This window comes from Xiphophorus hellerii, chromosome 12 (genome assembly GCF_003331165.1).
Source record: "Xiphophorus hellerii strain 12219 chromosome 12, Xiphophorus_hellerii-4.1, whole genome shotgun sequence".
Lineage (NCBI taxonomy): Eukaryota > Metazoa > Chordata > Actinopteri > Cyprinodontiformes > Poeciliidae > Xiphophorus > Xiphophorus hellerii.
The window spans coordinates 20969914-20989675 of record NC_045683.1 but is presented as its reverse complement, the minus strand read 5'-3'; the positions used below and the strand labels follow the sequence as shown (position 1 = coordinate 20989675).

General features: G+C 38.3%; 1 protein-coding gene across 2 annotated transcripts in view; it reads left to right on the top strand.

The window, feature by feature from the left end:
• Nucleotides 1-3235: 3235 nt before the first annotated feature.
• rtkna (rhotekin a) overlaps nucleotides 3236-19762 on the top strand; it is a 70953-nt gene continuing 54426 nt past the window's right edge. For both annotated transcript variants that reach the window (XM_032579053.1, XM_032579056.1), the window contains exon 1: nucleotides 3236-3349. In XM_032579053.1, the coding sequence (XP_032434944.1) occupies nucleotides 3236-3349 (114 nt within the window). The remainder of the gene's footprint in view (nucleotides 3350-19762) is intronic.

Sequence of the window (19762 nt, the reverse complement as noted above, 5' to 3'; positions counted from 1 at the left end):
GCTGACTTAAGGAGCTTTGGAGCTGCCGCACTTAATATTTTTGTCAGTTGCAGATAAGATAAAATGTTTGAGTTGCTAATACTTGATAACATTAAGCAGACTGCTGTATCAAGTCTGTCTGCTATTCATGCAAAAATTAAAATATCATTTTGCATTTCTTCTTTTCGTTTAGTTTGACTATGCGCATGTCGAAGCATCTACTTTGTAGAGGAGGAGAAGACAAGAGTGAACATCTTTCAGCTCACCGCTTTCAGGTCAGAATGCCTGAGGCTTTGTTATTTCTGTCTTGCGGGAATCTCCGATTTTTCTTTCTAGAGCTGCATGGACAGGTGCAGCTGTTGATCAGGGATGGGTAAAAGCATAAAATAGATATTAGAGACTCTAGTGGTGAGACGTTGCAATCTCAAAACAGAATGCTTCAGGGTATGAAAGAAGAGAAGTACATTGGGAAGAGTTTTTTTCAAGACATACAAGGCAATACAAAGCACATTCCTGAGGATAAGATTATTTCTCTGAGGATATGTTGGATGCGAGCCACAGTATCTGAAAAGATCAGTGCCTCCTTTATGGACTTTGCATCACTATTGCATTGACACCCTCTGCAACAGAAACTGATCTTTGTCGCTCTCTATGTGGCTTGACCTCTGGGTCAGTGAGAATGATCTGTGATCACTGGCTGAACTTTCAAAATTCCAGTCACAGCAGGTTCAGAAATGTTCCAGCGCCTCCACTAGTTATGATTCACATTACTACTGGATGTCCATGCTCCGCTGCAGATGCTCATAAATAAAAATGTTGTACCATCAGAGTAAAGCCTATGTCGCCAGGTTTACAACCCCTTAAACAGGATGCATTATTGGTACAGAGGAAATTGGAATTCTCAGAGGCTAAGAGGGAGCAAAAAAATAATAATTACACTATAGGAAAGGCTAAAGATGGATTAGGCTCATTCATCCTTGCACATTTATACATGTTTATATATCCGGCGCATACACTACCTTGCAAAAGTATTCACACCCTTGGAATAGTTTCACATTATTTAAACCTTAATTAATTTTTTATTTTATGTAATATAGCACAAAGTAGTGTATAATTATGTAGTAGAAGTAAATAGAAATTAGTTTTCAACTAATTTACAAACTCAGATGTGAAACATGTGGCATATTCCTCAAGAATTATGCTTGTCTACAACCAAAAAACTCAATAAAATACTTTGCAACTATTGACTTATAAAATGTCAAAATGTAGAAACTTTGAAGGGTATGAATAATTTGTAAAGCCACTTTTTTTTTTGCACCACTTTGAATCACCCAGTAATAAAATCTTCTAGCCTGTGTGTTTAGCATGTGAGAGCTTTGGAAAACAGAATGTTTGCCTTTTTTAGCTTTATATAGCATTTTACCAGAGCCTTCTTGGTCACATTCTTTGCTTCACAACAGTAAACAATCCTAATGACAAAGCTGGATGGCAGGCAGCGTAGTTTACTAAGTGGAGTGTCATTTGGTATTGTCTTGCAGGAATGAACAACCCTCATATTGCTAAAGATGTCTGGGAAGCAGCGTGTCACTCCAACGCTTGAATGAATTGTTTTTGTCTTCACACAAGTGCATATTATCTATGTACTGTGGACAAATGCAAGACCATTAGGGACAATGCTTTTTTAAATACACTGACAACAAATCTAATTGTACTTTATCTCTTCAGTCCAGTAAACATTATTTTCCACTCGTCCAGACATTAGCGTAGCATTTTGGGATTCATATTGTTCATGACATAGGTTATGTAGTTGTTTATATGCAACGATTGATTCTTTGCGAATAATCAAATTGGCTTTTAACGTTAATGATGGGCTTTCTAAATGGAAGACAGCCACAGTTATTAATTACTGAGCGGCAGCCTCTAAACTTTTTTACAACTTTAGTGATTTGAAGAAAAAAATAATAATTTAAAATTATACAGGACAATATCATATCTAAGGTCTTTCTGTATTTTTCCAAACAGTCTTTTGGATTTTGGACCTATGGTTTGTTTTGCAAGTCATGTTTGTGGATTGTGGGAGAAGCCAAAATACCCGGAAAAAACCCAGTACGCCACCGTGCAGCGATACACAGTTTAGAAATTATTTCACATGTGAAACTTTGAAAGTGTGCCATGCATATGTACTTACAGTAGCTCTGTACTGGTCAGTACTTTGTAAAACCACCTTTAACTGCATCACAGCTGCAGGTTTTTTTTGGTATGCCACTTTCAACATTGCACATCTAAAGATTGACATGTTCTTTACAAAACAGACACAATTCAGTTAATTATATGTACAGTATAGCAATTTCAAAGTAATACAATACATGCTCATTTAAATTTAAGCTTGGACATTGAGAAGCCAAAATACCCCGGAATAAAATGTAAATGTCAATTTATATTGACTTTATTTACACATTATTTGACTTCTGAAGAGAGTTGGTAAGCAGTGTGTTTTATTCAGGGATATTGGAGTAAATACAACTGAATACAAATATTCTCCACTCTTTTCATGTGTTTAATTGTAATGTTTGGATGCATATACTTGTACCCACCTTACAACTATAGCTACTTCATATCAGTCTCATACAAAGTAAATGTCAAAATGTGACAACTTCAAAAGTGTCAGTACTTATGTGAGGCACTGTGGATAGATATTTGATCCATAATATCAGTGTGTAAACCCACTTAAGCCACCGTATGGAGTTTACAGCTCTTCCTGCTGAGCGAGTTGCATCAATACTCCTACAAAAGGGCAAATTGCGGTTGTAAATTGCTGCAACTGAACGCCAGCAGAGGTCTCCGGATGCGGGACAGCGCAAAGTTAGGTCTCAGCTGCGCACCACATGGGGTGTTACCGTGTCAATATGCTGGACGCACATACAGGGGAGTGTTAGGGGAAATAAGTACCAGCTCTTCCTCGTTCAGCGGCTGGATTTGTCTTGGTTCGGATTGGGGCTCCCGCGTCTCAAGAAACTACAGCAGAGGGCTATAACACTGGATTTATTCCGCTCCTAAATCGCCTGGGACTTTTTCGCCGGTGGGATAGTTTCCTGCTCCAACACCTTGATCTGCGCTGATCTGTTTGGAAGATTTATTTTTTTTTTTTTTATGAATCGCCCCCCGTCCCCTCCCCCTTTTTTTTGCGCTCCGTGAAGCTCAACCTGGACGAGACTAGTCTGTTTGAGAGAAGTTGTCAGGAAAAAGTAAAGAGACGATGTTTTGCCGAAATCAAACGACCAGAGCCACCGTTGCCCGGGGCTCCGCTCTGGAGATGGAGATACGGCGAGGGAAGTTCAGAAAGAGCGATTTCCTGCACTCATCATCACAGGTAGAACTTATTTAAACATTTTTTTTCTCACACACATCAGACGGTGACTCCGTTTACAGCTTTTTCTGATCTCTCTCGTTCTTTAAAGTAACTTAATAAACACAGTGCAGGTGTAGGTCTCAGAGTTCATCAGTGTCCACTTCTCGGTCTGTTTTTCAACACTTTTCTCAATATGGTTGTGCTGTTTCCAATTATGCTTTTTTTTATATATATATATGAAGCGAATATTTGCTTGTTCAAATATTCGTGGTCCCTCTTAAAGTTGCAAGAAAATAAACTTGAATATAATAGAAATGTTAGTTTATTTCATTATGTAATTTAAAAAGTTTAACTCTCATCATAAGTCATTGCACAAACTGCTATATTTCAAGCTTTTAACTTTTGTAAGCCTTTATAAATGTGGCCAGTAATGACTGAAAATCCAAAATTGTGGGAAAATTAGAGCATTACATATGCCCAATAAAAATTAAAATGAGTGTTATGCTATGTTCATGTTATGGTCTAAGTCATGGTGAAGTATCAAGTAATGCTGATTTGATAGAAAGTAGCACAGCATCTCCTTCAGGAGTTAATCACAAAATGTATTTTTTAAAGAAGCATAATAATGGAAAGTAGAGTGGAAGGAAAACTTTGATTACAAAGATGGACAAAGCAACTGGGATAACTACAACCCGGAGAGAAATGTGATGTTTGTTCAAGAGTTTTGGGGGGGAAACTCACAGGTTGCAAGGTCTGGAGCATTCACAGATGTATCCAGGATATGGGCTGCATCTATCGGATTCCTTAGTCCAATGCACTCCCGAATCATAAATGAACTGGACTATTGCTCAGTGGTCCAAACTCCTTTTTTAGACAAAAGTAAATTTGCAAGTCTTTTAGAAATCTTGGTCCCACAGTCCTAAGGAATAGTGAAAATGCACAGGCTTTTAGTTGCTTAAGCTCTTGTGTGAGGTCATTGCTTCATGCAAAAAACATACAAAAGGAACCCAGAGTCCAAATATCACAGTTGGACATACTTTTGGAAATACTTGTCAGTAGGATAAAATTTCCTAAAATCTTATGAAATATGCCAATTTCCGTAGAAGCTGTAGGTACTGTACTTCTTTTTCCACAGGAGTAATAAAAAATCCAGGCATGAAGATTGCTTCTCCATATATTTGTGACAGAATGGGACTTTATCAGAAGCTCACTGGGTTATTAAATCATCGTACAGTGTTGGGGTGGTTCCTGTCTAAAAAGATCATTTGTGAAATTCTCTCACTGTTAAACATTTTATAGTCAACTGTTGCTGGTATCACAGGAAAGTGGAAGCAATTGGTTAAAATACAGCAATTTAATCACAAATCATGTAAAATCACAGACAGGGCCGGATTTAGGAGGGTGTGGGCCCCTGGGCTTGAGCCAAGGTGCGGACCCTATATATATATATATATATCCCTAATTTCCTTCCCTTTGGGTGGTTGGCGCTTGGCCGTAACTTGTGGAACCGATCCTATCAACAAACCTTATCTATCTACAAGGTCACAAAAATCAGTCCACAATGAGAGAGGGCTGATGGACAGTCCCACCCACCAGGTCTTCTCCATGCAAGGTTTACAATTGTCACTCCATGACTGGCAAATTTTTTGCTACACACACACAAAAACAAATTTCAGCAAGTCAGATTTTTAAAGATTGGTGATCGGCCAGAAAATTGCTACCGGTGCACCTTTAATGAATGTAAAGATCATTACTACAAACAAAATATACTTAGTAGTTATTAAAGAAATACTTGAACATCTTGATTATGTCTATTCAACAGAGCTTTCCTAAGGAAGAAAAATGTTACAATGTTCTCTATCTTGACTGCCCAGCCTTTCAAACATCAGTACTTAACCTTACAAATGCCCTCTTCAAAATGGCTATATTCTCACAAACATACTCCTAACCATTGTGGACAGCCCTCCCAGAAGAGTTAAAGCTGTTAAAGAGTGGACCAATTTTTCCAAAAGCAAGCATCTCTGTAGATTTAGAAACAGCATTCACCCTATTTATACCTTTCATATGGCTATCCTTGGATGAAAAGTGCTACTTTTACACCATGATTTCCTTATTCCTTTCTGCAAAACTACTATGTCGGCATCTGCTTCATGTTAGTTGCCGTTTGATAGTGAGCCAGAAATGACTTCCAGTCTAACCTCTAATTATTTTTACTCACAGTCCAATTTAAATCCCATTTGGGTGGATAGCCCCCTTCCCTCGGGAACCCCTTCCTTTTACGTTCTCTTACAATCTCGTAATTGTAATTCTGAGATTGCCTCTTTAGACTACAGCTACTGTTGTCTCTTGTTTGAGGAGCTGTTGTGAAACTTGGGGGAAGTTTTTTCCAGCACTGGGTTATGTGTGGAAGAATGGGGAACCAAAGAGAGAATAGACTCAGCTGTAAGAGGAGACTTGAGGAATGTTGAAGGTGCAACAGAGCAGTGGCAGAGATCGATTCATTCTCTCTCTTTGGATGTGTCTTTTTTTGTTGTTTCATGAAGCTTTTGTCTGTGCTAGCAGACATGTACACCTTTAGGTTATGTTGGTTAGGATTCACGTCACAGGAAAACGCAGTTAACCTCTGGGCGGTCAGGCACACTTCATGATCTATTGATCTGCTGTCAGAATAGTCCGATCTGTTTGTTTTGAGCTCGATTCTGTGAAACAAGTCCATCCATGAAGTGAAGTGTGACATTGTCAGAGTTTAAAGTCAATTGAATGTGTTTAAATCTGAGTGATCAGGGAATAAATATATCAGCTGCTTTATTTTTAGTTGATGTCGGCTGGTTGTTTTCTAGGAGCTTATCATTTATCTATGAGAAATAAAACAGCAGTGCATGGGTTATTTAGGGCAATGTCAAAATTTATTACACTTGGAGAAGAACTGGCTGCACATTGAGATGTAAATAACCTTTAGATCTCGCTGTGTTTATAGTCACACTGTATTTGACTTACTACAAAATCATCTCTCTATTAGTTATTCATGAGGCTGAAGGCTTCCCGTCCTTTTACAACAATCATGTTTCCTTAACTCTGTAAAGTGTTCTCTGCTGGCTCTCATATAAGATTAATTTGTGTTTCAGACTTTGTTGCCAATGCTAATGATTCTCTTTCAGAGGCTGGGAGTTTCCTCTTTGCTCTGTGTGTCCGGTCTCTTTCTGAATGCCAGCCTGGAGCCAGTGCATGGCATCTCAATGAGCTAGTATGAAAGCACCTTTTTCTCCCACTAAGCCAGGGAAAATCACATTTGCGTGTTTAAGTCAGTGAATAAATGTTTAATGTTAATTTACTTAGAAATATGTGTTAAAGAAGATGATGTGTTTGTTTCTATTTAAAGCCAAAAAAATGCCATGATTGTGAATCAGATTGACTGGTAAAATACTAGACATTGGGAATGAATCTGTTTGCTTTGCAACAAACAGTGATAAAGGTCTAAATAACATTTAAAATATTTTGACTTGTCACTGCAACAGCAAGTTGTCTATGAATATATTTACATTTCCTGCCACATTCATGGAAAAGATGTGTAAAACCCTTTCATTCTCTGAAACACTCAGGATTAAAAATTAATTTTTACAAAACATTGTCATTAATAAAATCACTTTTGGGGCATGGACTGCCACCTGTTCTGTCAACACTTTGCCAGTAGGTCACTCACCCTTTTCCTATGACATTTCACAAGGTTGGTGCATACTCAGGGAGGGAAATTTTCCTTTACATTATTCTGCCTTATTTGTTGGTTTTGTCATTTTATTTATCATAAAGAGCAGACGAAATGAATATTGAGATACATTAAATACAATCATAAAGAAGAATGACTAAGAAGAATTTAATCAAAATGCTGAACAACTTGCAAAAGTAAAGCTTGAATAGAAAAATATTTCAATTACATTTATTTGAAATGGAAGTATTCCGCAAAAATTGTGACAGCTTATTTTCTTAAACGATGATTATTTCTTGACAATTTTTTTGTGTAAGATTACACTAGTGTAATATAAGATGAATTTATTCAAAGACATTTTATATGTCTCTGCCAGGACTGCCCAGTAAATGTAGAGTTGGCACTGTAAATGCCCAGATTATAAAAAAGGTGGCTTTTCTGCTGCTCTTCTTCAAAAATAATCTAAGCTCCTGAACTGAATCAGTCAAGCTGGTGTGCACAACACCAACTTAACGGGTCAAGTGGTCAAAGACTGAAGGAATGGGAGACTAAGCAGAATTTGCTGTTAAACCCATTCCATGGCCTTCATGTTGCTCCTTTTACTGCTCCTCTGATTGCAAACACAAGACATCTGCTTTTTGCATCCTTTCTCTCAGATGCACAAGGTTGCTGGCTGGTCTCTAAACCCTCCATCCTCCCTAGTTCTGCTGTTTCAGCTGAAGATGACCAGACATGCATTGGGACCTTGGAAATTCACCATTATTATTATTATTGTTATTATTAGGAAGGAATGCCCTCAGTTTTCACGCTCTGTCAGCATGTTGCATTTAATTTAAGGATTCGCTATGCCAGTCCACACCATTGTGGCTAACAGTGGCTATATAGGGCGAGGAAGTGGTTAGATGCATGTGACGACGCGCCCATTCATCCATCCATCCACCCACACTCTAAGCCTTTCAGAGGGAATGCCTAAGCTTGGGAATCTGGCATGTGTGTTGACTGAAAGCTTTAACAACTCTGGGCTACAGTGAGACTGGATTTGGTGAAATGCCCTTCTCCACCCCATATGTCTCTGTAAATGTCTGTGTGTAAATGAAAATCTGAATTAGTTTAAACTAAAATAGCAGAAATAACTTTTCTTTCAAAGTTGAAAATATGAAATAGAAATTAAAACTTCTTTAGGAAAAAAAGAAAAGGTGTAGATAAAAGATAAGAACGACCTTTTAAATGATCAACACGTCTCTTAGTCAGAAAGGAAATTCATCATTGTTCCAAGACAAACAACCTGAAAGGATAAAGCAGAGCAACTTTCCTGTACTTCTTTCAGCCTTACTGTTATCTGTTATCTTCCTCGCTCCCACAATGCCTGAATGAATCTCAGAGATGTTTCAACATAATGAAAATGAACAGTCTCTGTAAATGGCTTCTTACACCTATATGCCTCACTGGTCTTCACTTTATACTGAAAATAGCAAATTCCTCTCACATCAACTGCTTCCACACTGAAGAGTGTTGTCAATGCGACCTGGGAGGGATTGCTGTTTCTATTTTTGGATCCTGTTCAAGATTGCAGAAAGAGGCTCCAGCAATAACTGGTAAACCCTGGGCAGATTTATTGCCAACTCATGAAAAACAATGTAAGGTTCATCAGTTAAACTGTTAATCCCTGTGGCTAAATTCTCTAAGAATATTTTCTACTTCAAACTTTTAGTTTGGTGTCATCTTTTCCAACATGACACCAATATTCCCAATTTGGGCAATCCCTGTTTAGTGCGGTTTATGGTTTGGAGCCGGCACCCTTAAGCAGTTTCATGCTCTGCAGCCTCTCAGTCTGGCTTCTGCTGGTGTCTATTGTGGCTTGTGAAGCACCAATTTACTAAGCTGTCTTAAGTAAGCATATGTCTGTCTCCCTGCGTGCAAAATAAAGAGAGGTCACACAGATGTCACTGCATCAAGTCTTGAACTCACTACTTATTTGCTTACAGGAAAATTGTGAACGATGCCTAGGCTTCAGAGTCTAAGCAAATCTGTGAACCAAGAAAGTAGTGTTCTGTTACTGCAGTGTAGCCCAAAACCAAACAACAAACTAAAGCATAAAATGCTAAAAAAAAAACAAGTTCAGAGGCCCAAGGGTCCTGAGGAGTGGATGCACTCTGCTTTATTGATTTCTTGAACAACTGCAGTGCCAAGATTGGCCTGCATAGATTTGTCTGTCTGTGTGCACCCCGAGGGCTCTCTGCCGTGTTGAACACTGCGGGGGGTGCTAGGGAGATGCTAGGGAATATTTACCCCTTCTCGGACCCTTATTCTCAAACAAAGCCGGGCCACTGGAGGTTTCTGCTTGGAGGCTTTTCTGGTATGCCAGTGGATATTTTAGCTAGCAAATGTTTAACTATTCTTATTACCAAGGCTTTGTGTATACGTCAGGGTAAAGCATTGTTCCTAGACAGCTTCAGAATGAAAAATGGTTTAATCAGTTTCTTCAAGCGAAAAGTAAAAACTAAGTAAGTTCTTGCTACGTCTCTCCAGGTAATGACTTATTTGTTTGGCGAGGAGAGTAATGCAGAAAGCAGAACTTTGTTTCACTGTTATATTTAATGGGCTTCCTTTTACCCTCCCAGCACTTTCATATTGTTTACAGTGCCTTTCATAAACTATTCATAACCCCTAAACTTTTTCACTTTTTGTGACAATGCAACTACAAATTTTAATGTTTTTTGTTTGGATTTAATGTGAGTATAAATCAAGGTGCTTTACATAATGAAAACAAAAAGTTATAAAGAATACACCATACAGTCAAGAATGGAACAGACATTTTATTTTATAAGAGCCATCACCAAAATCATTAACATCTAATATGTTGGTCAGTGTTTCATTTGTTATGGTCCAAAGGCAATTCTAAAGAGGTGAGTTTTTAGTCTTGATTTAAAGGAACTCAGTGTTTCGGCTGTTTTGCAGTTTTCTGGAAGTTTGTTCCAGATTTGTGGTGCGTAGAAGCTGAATGCTTCTTCTTCATGTTTGATTCTGGTTCTTGAGGATGCAAAGCAGACCAACTTTCACTAATGTTATTCGGTTTGGAAATTTTCTTCTGTTACATTTTATTTTTGACGTATTAACTCCAAGCTCTTCGCCTTTTTCAGGGTTAAAATTTATTTACACAATGACCTAAAAATAGAAACAGCTGATAGTCATCCTGTGCAGCAGATCATGTTGAACCTTAAAAGCTCCAAAGTTTCATTTCCTTTTCCAAGCGACGCACATGAAACACAGATACAGGATGTCCTCTGACCCTTGACTAGTCTGCAGCACAGACTCAAGGACACTACTTTCCTCTCAGCCTTATCTTATCTGATCCCTATTGACCGAACAAGGCAGACAAGCCATTTAACGCTCAACTGGGAAAGACGGTAAACACTTAAAATGTAACAAAAATACATCCGTTTTTTTTGTTGTTGTTTTTTTTATGTGGCTGGTTTTTTCTAATATCACTCAGCCAGCTATTCCCAGGTCCTTGCTGCTGTAAATGGAAATGTCTTCAGTGTGTGTGTGTGTGGTGGAATGTGGTTTGTGTCTGTGGGGCAACCAGTGTCAGGACTGGACAACAGCTGAGGGTCAGCTGCTTATGTTACAAGTAAACCCCACCCAGCCACACATCCACGGTAATTTTAACGACAGTGCTTCTCTCTGAACAAGGCGTGAACATAAATAGCAGACACAGGAAATGAGTCACGCCCAGTGCCGCTATTTAGTTCACACACGTCTGCTTCTTCATGTGCATCTCTGAGTCTGCCCTCTCTCTTACCACGAAGAGTTATGAATGAACGCTGATGTTTAGCTTAGTTAGTCATTCACGATAGCTGAAGTGTGTTAGTCTGTGATTCCCAGAACCACCTTACATTGTGACTAAGCTGCCGTGTCTCATTGAGCAAGGTCCATTGCGTATTATCTGACACAGATGGGCTTTGTTCGCCCAGCATGCACTATCTTGTTCGAAGCCATCACTACCAGTGACTCGTTTAGCAGACAGAGAAATGGATCGAGGAGGCTTAATCCCTGGACACAATCTCACTCCCACAGATGTGAAAACTTCCACGATGCATCATCAAATGTGTCTCACTCACTTATCTTGACTGGATTAATCTTTTATCAGATTTATCTGCTTATTCATTTTTGATTTTTTGTTGCAGTAAAAGGTTCCAGATCATCAAAAAATTATCATCAGACAACAATTACATAGGTAAATACAAAATGTAGTTGGAAAGGGTGAAGTCTACCCAAACCAACTTGACCCATTGTGAAAATAGATTTGCCTTACCTGTTAGATTGTAAGATAACTATGACTAGCCCTATTTTTAGATGACTGAGTTGCTTTCGTAGGAACTATAGACTCCAGTTAATCACACTGACAGCTGTATTCACAAATTAAGAAAAAATAGAATTGTTATACCAAGGCAAACTCCAAAATACTCCAAGAGTACACCAACAACACTTCCAGAGGTCACAAAAGAGCAGCGTCTAGAGCACAGCACACTGCACACGACTCAGTTTAGGTTAATAAGTTTTTGATTCTTCAACAAGAAGGAGACTAGACAAAAATGGCATCCATGGGACAGTTCCAGGAGAAAAACCATCACTGACCCGATAAGAGAAGTCTCCTGTCTCCTGTGGAATCGTCACAATATAATGTTGCCACCACCATTTTTTAATAAGGGAGTGCGTTTTAATGTGATGTCACTTTTGAAGGTAATTGCACCAAGTTTTATTTAGCTGTATTTATGCAAAGGCAGCTGAATATAAGCCTTAGCAACTTTTTTAGAATGATTTAACTTTTGGAATCTGCTATTATGCCCTGAAACAACTTCTATTTAAATTATACATTCAAAAATTTCTTTGCAAGCCTTTGGCATGTATTGCATTAGTTCTGATACTGTTTATCTGCTTCTAAGAACTGAATCTTTCATTCCAAAGACCCTGCCTCCCTAAGAGACTTATTATACCTGCCATTTTATTACTTTCATGCTCAGGTCCCCTGATGAAGCATGTAAATGGGTCGTTTTGTCATGTGTTTCAGTAACAACCTACTTTTCTGATCCAGATTGTCTTTTTTCTCTCCAAAGACACACAGAAAGCATTACCAATACTTGAATTAGGCTTTTTATTATTATTATTTCTGTTTACTGGTAACATAAGACCCTGTAAATAAGAACTTCACTGTCTCATGCCAACGGTATCTTCTTCCTGTCACCACAACACACCCCAAAGACTTCTCTGTTAAACATAAACAAAAGGCTCACACATAGGACCAGATTCCTCTGTGTGGTCTTCATTACAGTGCTGGACACTTGCTGTCAACTCCTTCGTCAAATTTGTCATTATCCCTTTTTTTGTACAGGAGGAAGTCAGTTTTAATCGACACCAGTTTATATGTTCTTGGGTAAACATGTAACTTCCCCAAGGACAAGTCATTGACCTTCGGATTATTCATGCAGTTAGGCAGAAAAATAAAAGGCAGATCTGTTTCAGCCCTCTGTTATGCACCTTTTCTTCTCTCCTGTCTTTGCAGCTCTCATTTTTCATTTTCCTGCACACAAAGGGGCTCTTTATCCCTTACTCTGTACATTATATCACCAACTGACTCTGCCCTGAGAGCAGATGGAATCAGGGCCTCTCTTTCATAAAGAGGAATGTGCAGTGAAAGGAATCAATACAATGAAATGTTTAAAGGTGCTTGTATGGGTGAGTGGTAGGTGAGGTGTGCAAAGTCTGTTCCTGCATTGATCTGATGTATTGTTTTTGGTTTGGGCAATCCCATGGAGGATATAAAACAACTGCCAATATAATCTTGCAGTTCTTCTAAATAGTTTAGTGTCTCGAATGGCCGTGTTTTCCTGTGTATCCTGAATGCAGCAAGGATGTGGGAAAGGGGGCACAAGTCCCAATGATGTTGTCTGTGTTGTTGATGCAGAACAGGTGTTTGACTTTATGGGACCAGATGGGTCTATTATGCATGTCCCCCTGTTCCCTGCATGCTGCACAGTATACTCGTCCCCGCCAGCATGTCCATGTTTAAATGTGTTTGTTCGCTGAGCCCGGTGTAGCAGACTGTGGGATGTCAGATTTTGTTTTTGTGTTGGTCCTGCTGCCTCAGCGGTAATCTCCATTGGTTCTCTGCTACTTTTCTGTTTTTATCCTTACCTGAAGGCATGGGGAACTAGCTCTGTGTTCACCATAATGGAGATTAGGAAACGTTATCATTCGTTATCACATGATGTATATGGTGCTGTGTGGATAAATGAGTGACTATTAAAATTGTGCATAGCTTGGAACAACTTAGGAAATGACGTCATTTTGGCAAGAAAATCCATACCTGGGTAAGTCAGACTGAATGGGAAGAAGGAACAATTTTAATACAGCAAATTTATGTCACTTTTTTCATTTAAATGGGTCTTCTCAGTTCTGTTTGCAACTGTTGACCGGCTCCGTCTACTTGCAACAAAATGTTAATTGGTTCTATGAGATTAGAAATACCAAGAGTGCTGCTGCATCCCTTTTTTAAGGCTATATAAATTATAACTTTTCAGAGTCAGTGAAATTTTTCTTTTTCAGGTCATTTTGCTTGAGCAAAAGAACTTGGTTAAAAATTATACATCTGAGAATAGAATGTTGACATCCTTAGGTCACACCCTCCCCTATTATATAAATACACATTACCTCATATGCTTAAATCCAGTAATCACCTGGGAGTTGGAGAATATGCAGAGAAATGATGATATGGTCAAAATAATTACCTGTTAATTTGGTTGAGGCTAATCCTTAGTCCCATGAGGTGCAAACTCATAGAAAACTAAAGATAAATTAGAGGCGTGATGTCACATTTAACATTAAGACATAAACCAACATTTTCACACTTTATTAAAATTTACACTTTAATGAGAAGTTAATTTAGCATGAAACTGAAACTTGATCACAAAACTGTTTATCATTTTTCATTTAAAATTCTTAACTTCATGTTCCTTAGACGTATCGTTGAAAAGATACCCTCAAAATGTCTCACATGCGCCTCCTGACAAAAAAAAGAAAAAAACGTTTGCTTTTATTTGTCCCTGCCAGTTTGAATTATAGTTTCCTGTGAGTCCTCTCCACAGTTGTTTAAATTTCATATATGGATAATGCAGATGCTGGTGTTCCTGTTTAAATTTTTACATGCTTGAAGGGTTACTGCAGAGTGCACCCCAAAGATGCAAGCTCGGATAGAGACGTAGAATAGAGTGTGGCAGAAATTACAAATATTTCTTGTGTGAATTAATTTCTTTAAACCATTATTTTTGTCTATTGAATATGCTGGTGAAACTCATCTTTTGCATGCCTGTTTTAGCTGGAAATAATTCGGAATGTGTGACATAGAAAAAACATTAACATTCTCTCCATGAGTGTGTTCTGATTGTAAATGTTGATTATGCTATACCAACACACATGTCCGTATTGTGATGTTAATAAAAAATAATCTTGTGGTCGTCTGATGTTGACACTGCCAACCTGCAGAGGGCGCCATTGCTCCATAACATTTCAGCATTGCTGTAAGTGACCTTTCTCTGGTATTGCTCACCTCCCTGAACACATTTTGACATTGCTTTGTACTCCTCACGCCTTACAGTCATTAATAGTCATTTCAAGAGATCATTCACACTGTTAAGTGTAAATGAATAGCCTCTGCGCACCTGTCCTCTTACAGTCACACTCTACGTCTGTGATATTGCAGAGCCTGTTCCCCTGAGGGCAGAAATCAATGGAGATGAATCTCCTAATGAGCAAGTTCCTCTTCCACTGAAGTGTCCGCTCCCTCAGAGGGATGAGTTTCTGCAGACTTTGGTAAAAGGCTGAGGTAGCGTTCCTGAAAGTCAGCAATGATTCTGGGAAGCAAGCAAACTGCTGAACTGTCTCCAAGGGTGAAAATGTAGGTGTGTGGAGGTGTGCATGTGTTTGCGTGCGTGCGTGCGTTCCTGTGTGTTTGTGTTTCCTTTAGGGCTACTCACACACAGGGGATGATATTGATGTGGAATCATCTATATATTTTTGCTCCAGTCAATGATAAGATCGAGTCTACTCCCCAATGACTGTGATGCACTCATCCCTTCTTTTCAGCTAAAGAAAAATATCTGCCAAGTGATTTACGATCAGTCCTCTGACTTTTTTTCTACAAGCTGCTCAAGCTTTGATGATTAAGTCTTGGATGCATCAGTGTCTCGTTTCACAAATCTTACAGTAGAACTCGACCCAGACTGGTTAGCACAGTGAAACTGATCCACCTAATAACAAGCCAGACTGCTGACAAGAGTTACTGGGTCGTTACATTGTCTCCAGGTTTGAGCTATGACTTTGCAGCTGTCAATGTCCATGTTTTTCATCTTGTAAACTGAAAATTGACCTTCTGCAGGGGAAAAAAGAGGCAGTTACTCATTGAAAACGTTTAGTTTCACAATTGAAGCTGATGTCATTGAAGTGAACAGATGTAACCCAGAGTGAGTCACAGAAAATCTAATGTACGGTAATCAACTTCTTGCACTTTTTCAAATCTCTTAACTCCATTTTGTTCATTATTTTACTGACAAATACTTTAAAATGCTGTCCTGTGTCTGTGTAGCTCTGTAGTTCTATACAAGCATGGTGTTTTCAATGAAGCCAAGCTAATCGCTTTAATTACCGACCAAATTGCTGAACATATATATACATAAAATATGGATACTTTTACTGGTATATGTATAAGAATGTCAGTCATAAATATAAGGAAACAATACAATCATAATAGGACAAACAGTTAATATCTGAATGAAACCAACATGAATCTTAAGAACAGATTTTACAATGGCTAGCTAGTTGCTAGCTTACAAAAAGGGATTTTACTAGTCCACAGAGTACTTCGTCTAAAGTAAGTGTCCTTCTAAAACCAAGCTTTTATATGTGTTTCATACTGTGTCTCAGGAGGACTAAAACAATATGTTTTTCTTCAGATAATTATGATCTAAACCCATCCAATTTGTATTTAACAAGAATGGTACCAAGGTTCAGCAGATGAAAAAAATTTAGAGACCCATATAGCAAGCCCTGAGGTAACCCACATGGCTCTGTAACAGAAAAAGGAGCTGAGATTTTTTAGACTTCTCACTGGTTGTTTTTTTTATTGCTGTCCTTTTTTCCAATCCTATGTGTGAAAGAGCAAAAATACTCAGAGAAACTCTTTTGTTTAGTCTTGCCTTTCATTTACCAACTTTGCTCTATGAGAAACAGCAGGGAGAACTTGGTGGGGTATAATCACAAACTTCATCAGCTGCATCTTTTTACTTTTGAGGCAGTTTTGCCACAAGTAGGAGGTGCGTTGGGTTTAGTTTTCAGATGACAGTCAGATGTCTTTGTTGTGGTTTTGGGTCTGGCTCCCTGAAGCCCTGGTGTGTTTCCCTACCCTTTTCTGCTGCCACACACAGCAGGGAACTAAAGACAGCTTTTATCCTCTCGTATAGAAACCTTCATAACCTTCACAATAAAAGTTTCTTTAATGTATTGTAAGATAATGCGGGCTGGTGACGTGGAAGCTGCCTTTTGGTTTGTGACAAAAACTCGTTAGCCAACATTTTTCACTTTCCTTTGTGCCATTAGTCCTAGTAAGTCAGAGCGGAAATTTATGTATTTTTTCACATTTCAATAACTATACGTTGAATTGTTCTTTCAGATTATGAGTTCTGATTAAGCCAGTCAGCTGCACCAAATTAACCACTAAAAAGGCCTTTTTTATGGTCATGTTTATAAAGGATTTTTTGCTTTGCATAGGTCTAAAGTTAAGTTAGCAGCTTCTTCATTTGGAGAAAAATTAATATGTTTGGTTTGGAGTTATGGTATTATGTTATTACAAATGTTGAAATCCAGAAGTATAATATGGCCCCAGAAAATAAAGTTAATGTTTTAGACCATGGGTGTCAAACTCATTATAATTTTGATTTCCAAATCATGAATTTTCTCAAATGACCGGTTGCCACAAGCAATTAGATTTTATACAAATAAAAACTGATTTGATTTGACTGATAAAATAATATTTATCAGCACACGACTGTTATCTTGAAGTTCTATTTTAGTGGCCAGGTTTGACCTTCTGTTCTTGAGTCTGATGTACAGAAAATAAATCTTCTGAAGTAATGGAGTTGTGTTAAGGCTTTGACAAAATTCACTCCTAATTTCTTGGTTCACACAGACTGATGAACTTTTAAAACCTTTTTCATTTGTTAACAGCTTGACACAAATTGGAACCGGTGATTATGACATGATGTTGATTTTTTGACCCCGGTTGATTTTTGCTGCTGTTCTCTTGAGGTGATCTTTTTTTTTTTGTCACAGTTTCAATTGTTTTAACTTCTTAATTTTCTTAATGGACTCATTTAGCAACTTGTTTATTGTGGCCCTTTTTATTTTTTTGAATACGTTTGTACTGTCTGTTTCTATAGTCTTTCTTTTCTCCCTCTTAATCAGTCTATAATGTTGATTTAAATGGGAATTAAGTGTCTTTAAACTAAAAGCTTTCTCCTCTCCTTTCTTGCACTGAAAATACTATATGTAAGCACCTTCCTTCTGAAACGCTCCCTGAGCTCTGAGTGCACTCTGCTTCCTCCAGCTGATTAGGTTCATGCAGGGGGAAGTTATCCATATTCCTCCACACATCCGTTCAGAAACAACAAAGCTCCGGGCTTTGTCTCGAAAGCAGCACAGCCCTTTGGGAGCTTATTATGCGAGGGTCAGCTCGTGTAATTTGTAATCAATGTCTTTTCTCAGATTTCATGCAAATGTTCTATTCTGATCAAGCTTTTTTTCTTATTTGATTGAAAAGGATTTGGATTGCTCTAACAACATTCTCACAGCAGCTGACTATCACAACTGGCTCTTCCATAGTCACATGTTGCTAATCCGCCCATCATCCCATCAATGGCCTGTGACCATCTAACAAGGCAGAAAACCCAGTGAAGCTGAAAGGTGTTAGGTCTTTCCACTACTAATCCTACTAGTACCATTTTTTTTTTTTTACCTCACCCTCTCTGGCTCTGGGCCAAGAAGCAGCAGAACTGTTTGAGTCAGCTGCCTGTCTGTCTGCCTGCCAGCAGGACCCATCATTGAGATAATAGCTATTTTCTTCTGGTTTTGTTCAGCTTGTCGGCTTTTGTCCTGTTAATCTTTGTATTTATACTGGAAGGGGATTTACATGCAGCAGTTTTATGGTTCAAGATGCTTCTGGTGGGGTGATGGAAAGCCTTAAGAAGAATACAGTGGGATTATCAGTCTTAGTTGATGTTTGCTTCCACGTGTATTGTGGTCTGATCTTTAAAGATATTATCCAGCAGTGTATTTTTTCCCCGTAGTAAATGAACAATGGAAATAAAATCTAAGCTGTATAGAAGTAGGGATTTTCAATGCAGGATTTTTACAGAAATCAGAGGATTTTACAGAAACCACGTTAAATGATGTTGATATTTGGGTCGATGACATCACAAGAGGCAAATATTTGATCTGAGCTGTTAGAATTAGGAAGTACTATAGAAAACAAGCTTCTTTTGACATATTTCAACATAGCATTAGAGTTGAATCTTAAGTTGTGAGGTGTTCAACTTCACATTTAACTACGATCTTTCCCAAATCATGATGGTCTCAGCCGTGGATGGTGAAGCTAAATCAAACGACAGTGAGAGTCATCAGAACTTTAAATGGTACAAATCTGTATGCATGTAAAAAAAATACATAAATGGATGTACTCAAGATAACACTGATCAGTTGCATTAGACCTTGTGTTACCATGAAATATTGTTCAGTAGGTGACAAACGGTAATTCAAGTGAGTTTCATTTATTTCCACTGAAGAGTCTAGCTAATAGCTTGGAAAACTTGCTTTGCCTCATCCTTTAAAAGTTTAAATGTTTTAACTTCCATTAATCTTCGTCTGAGATTTTAAGCTTTTCTCCCAGGTCAGCAGAAGTTCTGACAAACACAGTTTGCAGCACATTCACACACACATTTCAGAATGTTTTCTGAACCACTTTAACTTCCCCGGGAACAGTAAATCTCAGTCTTCTCTCCAGCTGTTGCTGCCTGTGACAGCTTAGCTGGTTGATCATAAAATCTGCAGGGAAGAGGTGTCTTTGTGAGGGAAATGATCCAGCTGCTTGCTTCTTTGTCCCCTTGGGTTTCTTCCTGTGAGGTGAAAAGCCTCTCAGAGCCCCTTTGTTTCCAATGTTTGCATTTGTAAAAGGTTTACAGCACATGTTCTGGGGGTGATGGAAAGGCAAATATGGGGGAATTTGTGTGTTTGAGCAAAAAGAATGGTTGAGGTAAAGTAAAAATGTTGTCCAATGCATGTTTGGGTTTGCAATGCATTTAATTTAACTTGGAAGTCAGGCCTTGTAATAAGGGATGCCATCACACCTGAGTCATGTTGTTGCGAGTTAGAAAACGACTGCTATTTCCTAATTGTTGGAGTGATAACTACTATAAGAAATACCAATGTAACATTTTGTGCTTTGTGCAGCATGGAGAACTGAGGTTTCACAGTACAATATGTGCTCCCAAGTTTATCAATCCAAGCTGCTGAGAGTTTATAACTGTAACTTTTACAGATTTTTATATGTAAAAAGACACTTAATCTTTTCGATTTTGGAATTCTGATTTCCAACAGTAAATAGAAATGTCCATTAGTCCACCAAC